Source organism: Leptonychotes weddellii, chromosome 13 (genome assembly GCF_054177405.1).
Source record: "Leptonychotes weddellii isolate Sample4059 chromosome 13, ASM5417740v2, whole genome shotgun sequence".
NCBI classification, from domain to species: Eukaryota; Metazoa; Chordata; class Mammalia; order Carnivora; family Phocidae; genus Leptonychotes; species Leptonychotes weddellii.
The window spans coordinates 73,188,644-73,205,914 of NC_138381.1; the positions used below are offsets into that span (position 1 = coordinate 73,188,644).

The 17,271-nt window shown below is 40.1% G+C and overlaps 1 protein-coding gene across 6 annotated transcripts in view; it reads left to right on the top strand.

The window, feature by feature from the left end:
* HECTD4 (HECT domain E3 ubiquitin protein ligase 4) overlaps positions 1-17,271 on the top strand; it is a 181,973-nt gene that overhangs the window by 43,018 nt on the left and 121,684 nt on the right. For all 6 annotated transcript variants that reach the window (XM_081802187.1, XM_081802188.1, XM_081802189.1 and 3 more), the window contains exons 2-6: positions 6,206-6,723; positions 10,973-11,062; positions 11,652-11,782; positions 14,722-14,830; positions 15,500-15,638. In XM_081802187.1, the coding sequence (XP_081658313.1) occupies positions 6,206-6,723; positions 10,973-11,062; positions 11,652-11,782; positions 14,722-14,830; positions 15,500-15,638 (987 nt within the window). The remainder of the gene's footprint in view (positions 1-6,205; positions 6,724-10,972; positions 11,063-11,651; positions 11,783-14,721; positions 14,831-15,499; positions 15,639-17,271) is intronic.

Genomic DNA, 17,271 nt, shown 5'->3' on the forward strand with positions numbered 1-17,271 from the left:
GAGGGGACAGATTGTGTAACACCACACTACTATGTTGTTTACATATTAGAGTTACACGGTTTCCTTCTTTGTTACATTTTTCTATTTAAAAACCAGTGTTTGGGGCGCCTGGGTGGCTCAGTCGTTGAGCATCTGCCTTTGGCTCAGGTCATGATCCCAGGGTCCTGGGATCGAGCCCTGCATCGGGCTCCCTGCTGCATGGGGAGCCTGCTTCTCCCTCTCCCACTCCCCCTGCTTGTGTTCCCGCTCTCACTGTGTCTCTGTCAAATAAATAAATAAATAAAAATCAGTGTTTGTGTTTTGTTTACTAAAATGTATTTATGCTAAGGGTTTGAATATATCATGGTATGATAATTGTTAAGTATGTGAAGTGAGCAGTTAACAAAGTTCATCTCTTCAGAGAGCTTTTCCTTTACTCCTAATGAATCATCGATCCATTCCTATTGTGAAATAGACACATTTTTCCTTACAGTTTGTGGTGGATCCTCTGATAGAGGTATGTGCTAGATACTGTGGAAGCACATAGAAGCTAATTTTGGAAAGGAGAAGAGTGAAAGAGAGTAAGGAAATCAGAATTTTTCAAAAGTAGGTAGCAGAGCTGAATTTTGAAAGTTAGGAGTTGGGCTGAATGGGGTGAACATTTAGGCAAAAACGCCAGGAGATGGAAAAAAATAGGACCCTGGTCATGGGGACATGACAAAAGATGAAAACTGGATGGGGCCAGGTTAAGATGGAACTTTCATGCAAGAAGAATTGGAAAAGTGATTTCTTAGATACTGAGTCCTCAGAAGTTTTTGTTTTTAAGTAATCTCTACGCCCAACATGGGGCTCGAACTCACAACCCCGAGTTCAAGAGTCACATGCTCTACCAACTCAGCCACCCAGGTGCCCTGAGTCCTCACAGTTCTGGCAGTTCTGCCATCAATAGCAGGTGTGTGAAGATATGGGCGAGATCGCTGAGTGCTGGAGCAGGTTTTACAGGGTTGATCCAAAGCAGAACAATCTGGAAACTAGTCAGGGGCCATTCTAGTTAAGGCACCAAGCTAGGGGCTAAAACTCATGAATTAAACTGTGAAACTTAATCGTGTTATCAGTTAAGTAAAAGACCCTTTTTAAAAATAGGAGATGTTGAAAGAGAATTCAAATGAACCCATATTTCCAGGATTGGATAAGGATATGCAGCTTCAGGGTTTAATTTAATTGTTAAGTGATCCACTCTTGATTTAGCCTTTCATATTAGAGATAGAATTCCATCCTTCCATTCACAATTCATTTACTTGGTTCACTTGAGATCTTACATCCTGTAAATTACCATATGCAATTCAGTTTGGCCATGATTGCCATCTTCGTAATGTGAAAAAAGTAGGAAAACTTATAGAAGCGTTTAAAAATCCACTCTAGCATTTGAGAGGATTTCCATATTCTATAGCCTTTCCTGCAAAGTTTTGTTTGCAAGTCTGGCCAGTTGATCTGCTTTGAAATAATAACCCAAGTATAAATTCCTTTTATGCTGACAGGTACATATAATGAACTGGTTAATGTACCATACTAGGGAGTACAGTAATGTAATTCATCTGTTTGGAGCTTGAGTGATCCTGAGTATTAGTATATGTGCTCCCGAGGTGGGCACAGTCCTGGGTTTTAAGTATCCTTTCTTCTTGGAGAGTGAAAGGTTTTATTGTTCATTGATAGCTCCCAATATCTGTGGTCTTCCCCATCCCACCATTCAGTCTTCCCTCCTAACCAGGAATCTAACCAGCCCTATGTTATTTGCTGCCAAAGTGCAACAGATGGAACTAGTCAGTGGATTTAAGGACAGCATATCCTGTGGTACTGTGATGATTTTTTTTGTCAGCTGTCCCCTCCACCCCCATTTAAAATCTAGCAATTGTGTCACCATTTGTTTGACTACCAGTTATTTAAAGATAGCGTTTGCTTTTGAAAAATATCCCTTTTAGTTATGATTGCTTAAATATGGACTATTTAACTTGTCATCACGGTTTTTTTTAATAGAGAAAAATCCATGTTTCTATTACCACAAATACTAATGACATTTCAAATTGAACAAGTATGTTTTACACAGTCCTACTTACAGGGCGTATATAATTTTTCTTTTTCTTTGGTTTTAACTTTAAGTTATTGTGTAATTTCCATTGTCATGTTTTAATTGAACACTTCCTATTATTTATTAAAGATTTTATTTTTTTGACAGAGACAGCACAAGCAGGGGGTAGCGGGAGAGGGAGAAGCAGGCTCCCCTCTGAGCAGGGAGCCTGATGCGGGGCTCGATCCCAGGACTTTGGGATCATGACCTGTGCCATCCAGGCGCCCCTTCCCTTCTATTTTTTTAAATTTTTATTTAAGATTTTATTTTTTTAAGTAATCTCCACACCCAACGTGGGGCTTGAGCTTAGAGCCCCAAGATCAAGAATCACATGCTGTACTGACTGAGCCAGCCAGGTGCTCCTGAACACTTCCTTTTTAGATACTGAAATTGCTTCTACTTTTTCCACTATAATAAAACTTCAGTGCATTTATTTCTGAAATTTTTTTTAGGTTAAATTCTTAGAAAGATGCCCTAATCTTTTCTGTCAATTATTGGTTTAGTTAATTTCTTCATTTGTAACATTCTCTACTACTTCAAAAGCCTCTCTGTGCTTTTTCTCACTATGACAATTACTTGAAATGCGTGTTGACATTTCACATCATGGCTGGCGGGTGCATGCTCTTGTATTTTTCCACATGGAAAATGGAGAGAAATTGGCTGAAATGAGCTGATCCTCTATAACTGCTCTTACGTCAAATATTGGAGTCTTGTTCAAAGCCAGATTTGGCTGGCAAAGAATATTTTGCTTACTTTCTGTTAGGCTTTCCAGAATGATTGCTGTTGTCTTAGCTTAAACTTGTGTGTCATGTATGATAAAAATTAATGCAACACATTACTTTGAAAGTTCTTCTGTTCATTGGGTGACTTCATTATCACTGAAGTACAGTTAGTGACCCTTCCTTCTGATTAAGGATGATGGGGATCTTCCCTTCCTTAAGTAGTTTTCCCCCTTTTTAAAGAGAAAAGTGTTCATTTTCTAATGACATTCTGGTCTTTTTATCTTCTTTAAGAGCAGTTACTGAGAGCAGTGGTTTTATATGAGGATCTGAGACAAATCTATTTAATATTCATAAGTACCAGAATAGATCCTTCATAGCTGACGTACTAAAACTCAAAGGTATGATGTCTTTATGAAATGATTTTTGGCCATGACCTTCAAACTTAGAATTCTGAAAAGCAGCAGTGTGAAGCGCACAGTTCTTCGTTTTCATGAGGGGCCATTGGAATGGATAATGCTGAGTAATCTAATGGATTTCTGAAAGCATAGTGTGCCTTAGATACTGCTAAATCAATAAACATAAGTCACTTAAGTGTGTGTATCATATAATATTTGGTTAATTATAACTCCTATCTTTTCAGAATATTTGTCTTTCAAGTGGAATGCCAAAATATAACTGAAGTACTTATAAAAATAGAATCACAAGGAAAGTGCAGAAGTGTATTATATAGTGGTTTTTTTTTTTTTTTCCAGCTAGTCTTAATGTTTGGAGTTAGCTATAGATTCAATCATAAACGTCATTATGAACCATGAAATATCACATTTTAGAACCACTTATCTTTAAGATTGATAAAAGGAAATCAGTGGGTTTAATGTTACTGAGTTGTTCTTTGATTCTTGGGTCTAATAAAAGTCTATTGAATTTTTTAGTAGTTGCTTCATATAACCTAAGTAGATCAGTGTACCATAAATAAAATGTGGGGAACACCTATGTGTTTCATATGTATTTTATATCAGAGTTGAGTGAAAATCACAAAACCAATACTGGAAAGCTCTTAAAATTTGTTTTAGATGTTCATAACTAGGAAGACAAAATTTTGTGGGTTGTTTTTTCTTTCAATTTTATTTGAGAGAGCATGAGCGAGAGCGAGCATGGCCGGGGGCGGGGGGGGGTTGTTGGAGGGAGAAGCAGGCTCCCCGCTGAGCAGGGAGCCCGATACAGGACTTGATCTCAGGACTCTGGGATCATGACTCAAGCCGAAGGCAGACGGTCAGCCGACTGAGCCACCCAGGCGCCCCTTAATTCTTTTAACAACATTAAAATCATCTCAGTCTTTGGTTTTGATTTTAATGGTGGAGGCTAATTTTTGAGGGGAGATCCTAGAAGGAAAAAAAAAAAAGGCAGTTTAGCTTCCTTGGATATTGATTACAGCTTCAAGGTAGATGGTTGCCCTTGAAATGTGATTTTTTTTTTTTTTTTTTTTAAGGAACTTGAGTTATTTTATCTGCTGCCATGTGAAAAATAATCAAAAGGGTGATTTGTGTTTGAATCCAGTTAAAAGGTAGGAAAATACAGTTTGGTATGACTTGATTGTAAAAGACCATTTAAACATTGTTGTTGTATTAAAAACTAAAAATGGCCCTAGTTTTTAATTTTAATATGACTTGGAATATAGCTTTACCCAATGGTACCTAGTTGAATACAGATACAGCCTGGTTGGAATTTTTTTCCTTTTGTTTAAAAATTATCATACAGTTAAATTGACCTTTTTAGGGGGTTTACTGTTCTCTGAATTTAACACCTATAGATTCACGTCCCCACCACCACCACCCCACCACCACCAGGATACAGAACAGTTTCTTCATTCCGAAAAACTTCTTCATACTATCGCAATATTAGTCCTACCCTGCCTATTCCCCTAACCTCTGACAATCACTGATCTCTTCTCCATCACCATAGTTTTATTCTGTTTTTTCCAGAAAGTCCTAAATGGAATCTTACAGATGCAACCTTTTGAAATAGGCTGCTTTCCTTCAACTCAATGCCATTGAAATTCATTGAAGTTGTGTGTTTCAGTGGTTCTTTTCTTCTTATTGCTAAGTTGTTTGAAATCTTATGGCATTTGGATGTTATTTCTGATCTGATAGTCTGGCACTGAAATTCAAATTGTTTATCCTTTTCAACACTGAACATGTTTTTCAAATAAATGAAGTACATTTTTTGAATTGGAATTATTTATAAGAAGGCTCCACACCCAACGTGGGGCTTGAACTCATGACCCTGAGATCAAGTTGCACACTCTACCGACTGAGCCAGCGGATGCCCCAGAATTTGTTGTTTAAACATTTTTTCAGTTCAGTGACTTGCATATATAGCTAAGCAAGGCAGTTACAGTGTTTACATTGTTCTGGAAGTTCTTGTTGTTTTATTGGGCTAACAGTTTTTAAGGGCAAAATTTGAAGTAGTAAAAGTATTTTGCAGGTTTCTGAGAGAAATAAAGTGATCCATAACCTTTTAAAATGCAGTGCCAATGACGTGACAGAATTTTCTTTGCTTTTATTTCAATCCTCTTCTCACCCTGACTTTCTGGTCTACTGAGAACCAGATACCCCTGGCGCCTGATAGTCTGTTTTAATGTGCTTGCCCCTGGAGTGCCCTCCTTTGTTGCTTACAATAGTCTGTTCGTTTTAACCTAGTTGAAGTTCTGTGCATCAACTTTTTGCATCATAAAGTTAAATTCTTTATCTTGATAGCTGGTTCCTGTCTTAGGATTAAGGATTTAATGGTTTTATTCCCCTAGCTGCTGAAAGTCTAGAGGCCTTCTGGCAATTGTATGTTTTGGCAAGAAAATAGTAGTGATTCCTCTATCAGTATGAACTGAATAAATCTATACCATGTCACCAATTGAAATAATGGATTAACAGTAGTAAGAATGGAGTGTTCTTCAGAATCAAAGAACAATACAGTATCAGTCATTTATGAGTAGGTATATTCGATTCTGAAGATAAAATTTTGTTCTTTTCACTTACAATCCACCTGGTAATGGGAGTTAGAGACTTACATTTAACTCCAAAGCATTTAATAAGGACCTATACCTCAATTTTCTAAAATAAATTACTTGAATTAATTTCTGACTTCCACACTTAACTGTTTTCATGATTTGGCTTCTTTAACTTAGGTCTGATACTACTTTTAATTGGAGCACTAGCAGAAACGCCACGGGAAAAAAAATCCCCAGCAAATACCTGGCTTTACAGCACATGGTTTCATATTTGGCCCCAATTAAGCTGATGTATGTGGACCATTGGATATATTTGCATCCATAGATGAAAGCCATGGTGAAAACAGTACCTACCAACTTCTTTGTTTCTTCCCTTAGATTTTAACATTTGAGACCAAGAACCCGACGGAATTAGCCGAACGTCTGCGCTCTGTTTGTGGGAATCAGAGCAATGCCTACGCGCGCCTGCTGGAATACCGCCTGAATGCCTTACGAGGACTGTGGAATGCCCAGCGCCAGCTGGCCTTGGAGGAACAGCATGAACGAGAAAGTTCGGGTGATGAGGAAACATTGGCTCTGCTCAAACGCCAGGGCTTGTTGCAGCAACCCGAGCAAGCTCCCTTCACGTCTCGGATGGGGCTCCTGCTGGTCTTCCCCCTTATTCAGTCCCAAAGCAGAACGGACCCCTCTCTCTGTAACATAACTGCTGAGGTGCTATTGAACTGCCTTCGTGACTGCCAGCCTTTGAGCCTGACCAAGGAGCCTGCTGACTGTCTCAATGGAATCGAAACTTTGCTGTGCTCTTGGCTAGAGGACCCTGCTGACACCGGCCGACACATCCCACATAAGCAAAAAGAAAATGCCGCTGCTGCTCTGGTGGCTTTGGCCTGTGCCAGGTAAGGACCAGCAGAGGTACTCCTTGGTGGCCTCGTGACGGCTGCTGCCGGTGGGGGGCGGGGGGGGGGGTTGTTGGTGAGTGAGAGGCAAGCCTATGTGATGGAAGTCTTAACATCCAGTAGTCCTTCTTTGTTGGCAGTATTGAATTTCACAGCCTCGACAGTGCATAAGATACTTCCACCAAAACTTGGCACCAGGACCCTGAGCTGGAGCCTAAGTTCAAGTGTTTGCTGTCTGCCATCCTGTGATAAAGCTGAAGGAGCTTAAAAAGGAGAGCCAACCCTTGCTGTTATCTACTCACCCCCTAGATGACTAGTGCTTTAGGTCCAGCAGTTAGTGGAGGATGGTATATCTATATTTCTCCTGGAAGGATGGTCAGAAAATTGGTAGAGCTGTTAATTTTTTTTCATGGCTGTCTTACAAGGAGTGTTTCAGCAAGTGCGTGGGTTATTACCTGGACTCAGTCACGCAGGCTTGGTCACAAATTATATTTCTGGACCATGATGCTTGCCTCCATTAATTTAACTGAAAGATCTCTCTGTATTTGTCCAGATTTAATAGTGTGCCATCCTTTGTAAGCAGACGTTACTGATCTAATATCAGTAGGAAATGTTGGAGTTACTTTTCTGGGAGAGGGTCTCTACATTCTCTTGCCCAGTAACCTGTATGATCATTGGCACAATTTTGTGAGAAAAAGGTTCACTGCCCTTGCTTGCCTCTAAGCTAGTTGTCTAGAGACCAATTAGGACCATGGTCTGACAGATTAGTGTCACCAATTAATGTCACTAATCTGTGCTTCTCCCTTTAGAGTTCTTCTTCTTTTTTTTTTTTTAAGCAAAGTGTATGTGGGAAAATTCTTCTTGGAAGATTATGAAGTTCTTGGTTGTAAGACTTCCCCTATTTTTATGGTTTCAAAGTTGACCTTCAAATGGTTGAATCTCAAGCTATTTTTAAGGCAAAATGGCACCGTCAGTTTCTTTGCCCTGAGCAAACTGTCATAGCCTAGTTTTAGATCTCTGAAGACGGGTTGACTGTGGAAGTCCTGACATGAGCTTAAATCTGGAGACATTACTGGGTAGCACTGAAATAAGCTTTCCTGGAAAGGCTTTATATTAGATTGATAGTTTGCATTTGTAGACCATTTCAAACCCTCAATAGACTTGTTAATACAATAATCCCATTTTGGGGGGCACCTGGGTGGCTCAGTCGATTGGGCATCTGACTCTCGATTTTTGGCTCAGATCATGGTCTCAGGGTTGTGAGATCGAGGCCCATGTCGTGGTTCCGTGCTCAGTGGGGAGTCTGCTTAAGATTGTCTCTCTCCCTCCCTTTGCCCTCCTCTCCCCCCGCCCCATGCATGCGAGTGCATTTTCTCTTACAAATAGATAAATCTTTTTAATTTTAATTTTATTTTTATTATTTACTTTTTAAAAAGATTTTGACAGGGCGTGAGAGAACACAAGCAGGGGGAGTGGCAGAGGGAGAGGAAGAAGCAGGCTCCCCACTGAGCAGGGAGCCCGATGTGGTGCTCTATCCCAGGACTCTGGGATCATGACCTGAGCAAAGGCAGACGCTTAACCTACTGAGCCACCCAGGCACCCCTAAATCTTTTTTAAAAATCCCATTTTGAGAGAATTAAAAAATTTTTAAAAATATTTAGAGAGCAAGACCGTGAACAGAGGGAGAGACAGAGGGAGAGGGAAACTCTGAAGCGAACTCCTTGCTGAGCGCCGAGCCCGACATGGGGCTCAATCCCACAACCCTGAGATCATGACCTGAGCCAAAATCAAGAATCAGACACTTAACCAACTGAGCCACCCAGGCACCCCGAAAATTTGTTTCTAGATAGGATTGTCTTTAGACAGATTTGGAATGTTAGGAATAATCAACTCAGTTTTAAACATTTTCATTTATTGAACATGGAGTCAAAAAACTTATTGTGCCCACATTCAATCTGATAGTTACTGAAGTTGTTTCATGTGCTGGAGATTCCAAATTCCATACAGAAATGTTGAAATGAATGTTTTTATTTTCTTCTTGGTGTTTTTTGTTTTGTGTTTAAAGATGGTTCCTACATTGTATTGCTAATATTGTCACCTCATTCTGGACTTTCTTTACCTCCAGAAGTCCTAAGCTTTTCAGTTGGGTCATCTATTTTAATGAGGTTATTAGGGACAAACTTTTGAGATTGATGCTTTCAAAGACAAAACATTTTCAAAAAATTATTTTGAATATGCTTATTTGTTAAACCAATTTATTGAGTACCTTTGCCAGGAACCTTGCTGATTCTTAGGAATATAGTGATTCCTGGTTTCAAACCTTGCAGTTGAATGGACTCAGGCTGATTCACTTTGTAAATAATTATTTCTCACCGTGTGCAAGGTACTCTTCTAGACAGTGGGAATACAATAGTGAGCAAGATGGTTGGTCCCTCGAATTGCAAAGTTGACCTGAATAAGATAACTTCAGAGGGATATTCACTTATAAAAAGACCTACCAGGATATTTTGATAGAGAATGATAAAGTGGAGGGTGGGACAGAATTAGCTGGAGATAGTAGGGAAGGCCTTACTGAAGAGGTGACCATTGAACAGAGGGCAGGATGAGGAGAAAGAGCCAGCCAGACATCAAAAAGTCAGTGATAGTGTGTTCTGGTCAAGAAGAATAGCTGGTGGCACAACTCGGATGCTCTTTCTGTGCTTGGGGTAGCTGAGGGGGACAGCAAAGTAACCCAGGAGCTGGAATGCAGTGGTAGAGAAAAGGGGCAGGAGAGGAGCTTGGCAGGGCTCAGGTCATGTAGGGGCTTAGGAGCCATGGAAGGAGTTTGAATTTTATTCTGAAAATGTGATTCAGTCTGGCAGGTAATAATACCTTATAGTTGGTTTAATGGTCTTAAGTGTTCCAGTGTGCTTTTGCCCCTTTAACCTCACTGCATGCCAGGGAGATGGCCCTGCTGGACAGATGAAGAAGCAAAAATCCATAGGAATTAGGTGACAGGGTTGAGATGGTGTAGCTGGTGAGTGGCCTGACTCCCAACTTGAGCTTTTAGACCCTATCTGCTGCCTTCCTGCTTTATACTGTTCTTTAGTTTTGATTCTTTGAACACCAGAGGTAGTGAAAGGAGCAATTAAGAGGACTTCAAGCCTACTCAGTCCAGTGTCAGGTATTCCATTTCTTTTGGGGTTGAGGCATATGATACCTAGCAATTAAAGCCTTGGCTAAGAGAATAAGGCAGTGATCTGAAGTCAGCCTATCTGATACAGGCGATCATTTAGTTCAGGAAATGTTCTGTGGTGATTTATACTTGGGATCTGGCCAGGTAAGTCCTGTGCATCTTAAAAGCACCTTCTTTTAGATCCTGTTGACCATACTCTAGATTTCCCAGAATCTTGAGCCTTGGGAACCAAAAGGAAATTGGGTAGTGGTGAGCTCTGCAAGCATTAGTCACATACTTCACAGCGAGGGAAGCAGAAGAAACACACCTCTAAGCACAAAATATTTATTTCCGGGGCGCCTGGCTGGCTGTTAGTAGAGTGTGTGACTCGATCTCAGGCTTGTGAGTTTGAGCCCCGCATTGGGGTAGACTTAGTAAAAAAATACATTATTTGAATGTATTCCTTTGCAGTCATATTTAATGTGATAGTTTGGGGAGATGTTATGTGAAATGGATGAACTTAGAGGTACCTGGGTGGCTCAGTCAGTGAGGCATCTGCCTTCAACTCAGGTCATGATCTCCGGGTCCTGGGATCGGGCCCCACGTCGGGCTTCCTGCTCAGTAGGGAGTCTGCTTCTCTCTCCTCTCTCAAATAAAATCTTAAAAAAAACAAAACAAAACTTAATGATATTTAAAAATGAAGCCTGGAAACACTGTTAGACTTTAAGTATAACCCTGTTCTATAAAATCTCTCTTCTAGACTAGAGAAGGACTTCATGAAATGGTGCTGAAGCATGATAGCCACATGTGTTTTGTTTGAGCCTTAGGTTTTGAACCTTTATTTTGGGAGAAAATTGTTTACCTTTACAAATGCAGGGAGAACATCCTAATTGGCATAATTGGTGCTGCTCACATAGTAACTTTTTGTATGAGCCAGTGGTAATCTGTAAGAATCCAGTATATTTGGTACAATAGGTCTGATCCACGGAAGCGGATAGACCCCTTTTGGGACCCTCTCATGTGGTTAATAAAATTAACCTTGTTGTTCAGCTTTTCAATTTTGATGATTTTTCTGTTCCCCCCTTTTATTTTTAGGGGATCGTTGAAAACTTTTGTCCATACGGTCCATCTGTTACAGAAACAGACTGATCTGGGGTCCCTGCCTGTAGCTGATGTACTATATAGGTAAGCTATCACTTTGGATCCTTATCTCCCCCACACACATAAGGGAGATTTGTGCATAAAGCCTTTTAAAAAGTAGATTGCTAAACTCATCAATGAATGATTCATATTTTAAACTAAGTATATTCATCTTAAGAATTTTGTTTGTGTCATCTTCCCTCTTTGAAAGTGTTCCTAGAGTATGCTAATTCTCTTTTATTTTGTGGGTTTTTAAGAAAAATGTAATAGCTTATAATGAATTCTTATGGATTTTAAGGTATGTTAAGGTGTAAAGGAGAAACTGAAAATCATTCATAATCTCATTATCGAAAGATAACCTCTCAATGTTTTGATATATGTGCCTCCTAATTCATACCCTACCCCCAACACATGTATATATAAAACCTGTATGTTTTGCACACAGCTGTACTTTATTATGACCTTTCTGTAAGCACTGCTTTGTAATTTTTAAATTTAAAAACATGAATAGTTTTTCCAGATGTATATTTATATAAACCTATTTTAGTTGTCTGCTCTGTAAGATGACTTTCATTTTCTTGCTGAAATGGATGGTCTCAGTGTCTTTATGATTCTCCCATCTCCCCATTTTTAGGCTGTTGCTTTTGGAAGGGGGGCCTGGATCCCCCTCCTGTTTGCTCGGTGGCAAACACATAGTATCATGGGGGTATGAAGACATGTTGCCTGCACCAGATAGCAACACCGGCTCCAGTTCTGAAAATAAAGGTAATGTAGGGGCTTTTGCTCCTGTGATTGAAATGAAGATGTGAAAAGAGTGGTTTTAGATCGTTGTGGCAAATGATTTAGATAGAACTGTGTTCCTTTTAATTAAAAGCGCTAGGTTCCTATACAGTATGTTCATTGTCTGCTTTATCAGTAAAAGTGTAAAAGCTGATACTCAGTGAGGTAAGAAAATGGATAGGTTTTGCTATCGCAAGGGAAAGGTATCATCCATATACTTTAGCCTAGGAGGCATGAATTACTTAAGTTGACTCCTGGGTATTTGTGTTTGAGCCTGGGAGCCTCAAGTTGAATTTTTATATCCGTGAACAGAATATCTGGTCTTGCTGCCTGAGCCTGATGCTGTTTCCTTTAGTAATTTATTAGGAGTGTTTTTGATGAACCCTCCCATCCTAAACTCCCCCCCGCCCAAAAGAAAAAGAGCAAGAGATTGTTCAAAGGAACATGAATCAAGTATCTCCTTTAACAGAATGGTCTGGATTAAAATGTTTTTACACTTTCACGAGTATTCCATATCAGTTTATTCTGATTTCTGTGAAAATGGCAGCAGCTCTCTTAAGTGACCTTCACTCGCCTGGCCTGTGGGATGGAGGAGGCCTCTCCATATCGCGTGGTCGACGTACTGAGTGGTACCACGGCCCCACAGGGCAGCCTCTTCTAGGCCGTGTGTGCACGGCCGCTCCTACCTGCGGAGTTGCAGGCTTGCCAAGAGTCCACCCTGCTCGCAAACCTGTTTGCTGTTGTAACTGGTATCATGATTATATCATTAAACATTACATAACTGATGAAATAGGAATTTAAAACACCCCAGGAAATTGTTTCTAAAACATTCAGCTTTCTTATGGAAAGATTCAAAGTGAATCTCTAAGAAATTGACGTTAATTAGGTATGGGATTCAGAGGCCTACTCTGCCCACCCTTTCATTTAGAACCCTAGATGGAGGCAGACTTCTGGGGCAACCAGAAGGGCATGGGGTGTAGTCTAAGCAGCAGGCCACCTGTGCACCTTTCATCCCGGGGCCTGTGTCTGTTCATGTCACTGTTGAAACAGATAGTCAGGTGAGCTGGTAAGAGGAACAGGCAAGACTTTTAGCTATGACGCAACTAGACTCCATGGGAGAAGCAAAAAAAGCCTGCAATAATACCCAAGAAGTTCTTAACAGAGGCTGAAATTGACATCTTTAAACAAAACCAAACCCCTTCGTGTTCTTCCTTTTACTTTCTTTAATATATCTCCCTTGGAGTAGTTTCTTACTGAGGATGATGGTGTTAAGCTGATCTACTTGTTTTTCACTCTCTTGTACCTTTAGGTTTGTTTTTTTGTTTTTGTTTTTTTTTTTTTGTACCTTTAGTTTTGCTTCCACCTAGAGAATCTTTTTTTCTTTTTTTTTTTTGGTTTAAGATTTTATTTGAGAGCGAGAAGAGAACAAGAGAGAGCACAAGCAGGGGGAGGGGCAGAGGGAGAAGCAGGCTCCCCACTGAGCAGAGAGCCGGGTGCCGGGCTCGAACCCATATGAGCTGAAGGCAGATGCTTACCCAACTGAGCCACCCAGGTGCCCTGCGAATATTTTTCTTATAATTTTAAAAGTAATCTTATTTTTTTTTTTTTTAAAGATTTTATTTATTTGACAGAGAGAGACACAGTGAGAGAGGGAACACAAGCAGGAGGAGTGGGAGAGGGAGAAGCAGGCTTCCCGCTGAGCAGGGAACCCGATGTGGGACTCGATCCCAGGACCCTGGGATCATGACCTGAGCCGAAGGAAAAGTAATCTTATTTTTAATATGGAAACATTCGACAGATGTGGAAGTTGAGAGAATGCTTTAAGTCAACCTTATGTACTCGTCACTCAGCTTCAACAAGTATCAGCTCGGGGCCAATCTTGTTTAATCTGTCCCTTTTGCTCCCACCCCTTGTCAGACTTCTCAGAAGGCATAGAGCCTCAATCTAAAGAGGGTTGAATGAATGGATATTTATATGTTTCAAGTTAAAATATTTGAGGGAAATTAATTTTAGAAATGATTACTCACAACTGATTGCTCAGAAAACAGTTAAGTTCCAGTTGTCTTGGATTAGTAGACTGAATTCTTAACAGCATACTCACTAATGAGTGCTGTGGTGTGGGTTTCCTTTAATATGACATGTAGTAGACAAACAGTGAAATGATTATGAAAATACCAAAAGTTTTATAAGCTCTCTTTTTAAGACCAATTCTTTAGAAGGTAAGTTAGTAAACCATTTAATGGTTCTGTAGACCGATACTGTTTGTTTTAGCTGGCAGAGGATATAGCTAAGGGCAAACATAGTGGCTGGATGGGAAGTCCACAGAAGCATGTGGTTTGTTCATGTATTTCATTGGTATTTCAACATAATCTCATTTGCCATTTATGGAGCTTTGGTTTTGTAGCCGAGAGTAAATTGGTGTTTACTTGCATTATCTCATTTAACCATCACAGCGACTCTTGATGTACATATTATCCTTCTCTTATGGACAAAGAAACTGAAGTTCAAAAAGGCCCAAGGGCAACTAGTAAGTGCCGCAAACTCTTAAAAGCTCACACCTTTTAAACTACAGAATCATTATTGAAAGTACTGTAGTCCTAGTCATTTCAGATTAGAATTAGGAACGCATAAATTTGACATTTTTGCTGTTCAAAAAAGAAAACTTTTGGCAGGCAGGACTAGGTTCTCCTGCTATTACCTGTTTGACCTTTCGCTGATTTTGGTTCCTGATCCCACATGCATTTTGGATGTTTGATTTGGGGGTTAGAGCCGTCTTTCCTGGAAGTCACATTGAAGCACTTATTTTAGAGGTGGGAGATTATCTCTCACCCCACCTCCTAATGGCTTTTTCATTAGAAAAAGCACGTTTATAATTTCACTAGAAAAAGCATGTATATAATTTACTTGTGAAAAAACGATTTCAGATGCTGACTTGGGGCGCTGTCTCACGGCAGATGGTCTTTACCTGTATACTACTAACTCAGTTGGAAGAGGAGTAAGCAAATTGGGGTCTGGATTACATGGTACTCTCAGGTCAGTTGCATGGAACTTGCTGAATGATTTGGCTGGAACATTTCCTTCCTTATATAAATCTCTGAAGAAGACACCTGGGAGGCATATCCCCCCCAACCCCAACCCCCAAGACTGACTAGTAACTAAATAAGTCTGAACAACTTCATGTAATTCGGGTTTTCTCGGATTAGTAGACTTGTTCTGTTCATGCATTTCGGCTTTGTTTTGACTCTTAAAGAGCTTGGTAGCCCTCAGGTCATTGTTTCTAGCCAGAAATTCCTCTGTGATTAGAATTACTATAATATTAGTGAATTCTGCATGTTGATGAATGGACATTTTTCTAGTTAAGTTTTTTTGTACTTGGATTTCACATTGGATTAACAGTGCTTTGCGGTTGGGATATAAGATCTGTGAATTGCTGCCAAAAGAAATCACAGTTTGAGATCCTTATATGTATTTAATTAGATCTTTTCCCCAACTTTTTCTCCTCTCTAATTTGTTGTGGAAAATTAATATTTGCTGTAGGTTTTCAGTTGCAAAATGTTAATGTATATTCTCCTTTAGATATTTTGCATAGTCATTTTTAACAATTAGGTGGAAAATGTTTGTTGTAGCGCATTGTGTGGTTTCGAACACTGCCTGTCTACTCAGCCACTATACTTTTTTTTTTTTTTTTTTTTCCCTCTGCAGAGGTTTTGTGTACTGCCGGAATGAGGAGCTGGAACCAGGATGGGTTGCTTTTGGCAGTGGTAATCTTCTCCACCGGCCTGTATCTTTTGATAATAAACCTCACTCCCTTTTCCAGGTCATTGACCAGAATACCCTTCAGGTAAAAAGAAAACCAAGATGTTGTCTTTTTATATTTTGAAGACAGTAGAGGAAGTTGCTGACCTCATCAGAAGGACTAAGAACACCGCTGATCTAGTTTTCTGCCATAGTGGCAATCCTTTTAATTGTCACCATTTAGGCATTCTGTTTTCTCTGATATCTTAGAGTTTCCCCACATGTGTGTGAATGTGTGAATGTGCTCTCTAAGAGTTTCTAAGGCCATCGACAAATTTTTATGATCAAAAAAAATTCTGGAGAGTCAAAGATGGTGTGTATATGTACTAGCTGTCTTTGTTTGTTTGTTCTTTTGCCAGATCTATTTTGGGAAGGCATCATTTCCTTACTTGATTTGTTCTAAACAGGCTTTCTGTGGCAGTGGGAGCCTTGAGATGAGTTTGGATAAAATCATTACGTGTTAGGGATTCCAAGCTCCTCTCTAGTGCTTCCAAACCTGGCGCTCATGCCAACACTTGGTGCGTTACACTGCAGTCACCCGCTCTTGTCTCTTCCCCACTACCATACATGCCTTTAAGTCTGGACCCTGTCTTACCTATCTTTGTGTGCTTAGAATGTAGCACAGAGCCTAGCATTTGGTTGTTGATAATAGAAACTGTCCTTTTTCAGTGTCTCTGTGCCGGGCCCTGGTCTAGGCAATTTACATACACTTCTCCTATCTGTGAGACAGAACGATAGCAGTTTCGTCTTACAGACAAGGCAGCTGAGGCTAGGCATATTGTAAGCACTTGGCAAGTGTTTATTGTTCAGTGAAGGAATGTAGCTCCGACATTAAGGGACTTGCCCAAGGCCACACAATAATGGCAGCATAAGAACTTGAACCCATGGTTCTCAGCACTAGAGTTCAAGCTTTTTACATTCCACCTTCCTGCCTTTCAACCAAAGGTGAACTGCCTGGTTAGAGTTCGCATCTGGGGTGAATGCCCTGGGAGCAATTCCAGGCAGGACTTCAGTGGAATGCTGCATCTCCTTTTGTCTGTCACTCAGCTGTGCCTTTCCTGGTGAACAGGGACTGCGTCTTATTCACTATCATATCTCCAAAGCACACAGTAGCTGCTTAATAATTGTTAGAGGAATAAAAAGAACAAATTAACAAATAGATGCCCAATTGACTTCATTTTTTTTTTTTTTTTAAGATTTTATTATTTGACAGAGTACAAGTAGGGGGAGTGGCAGGGAGAGGGAGGGAGAAGCAGGTTCTCCACTGAGCAGGGAGTCTGATGTGGGGCTCGATCCCAGGACCCCAGGATCATGACCTGAACTGAAGGCAGATGCTTAACTGACTGAGCCACCCAGGTGCCCCTTGACTTCATTTTTCATTGCCAATGCGGACAGATGAGGATATGTCCTATATTTATTTGAAGTAGAATTATAAGCCTGGGAATTAGACAGATGTTAAATCTTGGGACATGTTTTTTTTTTTTTTTTTTTTTTTTTTTTTTGAGGCAATGTCCATTTCCTCGGTTTTATTGCAAAAACTTCAATTTTGTTCAAGAAAACCACGTTTTCGCTAAGTAGGTGATGTGCATTGGAGCAACTTGGGGATATCTTAGGCCAATCAGTAGCTGTCAACTTTCTAGATTTCCTGGCACTACAAGTTACAAAGTGTGGTTACAGCA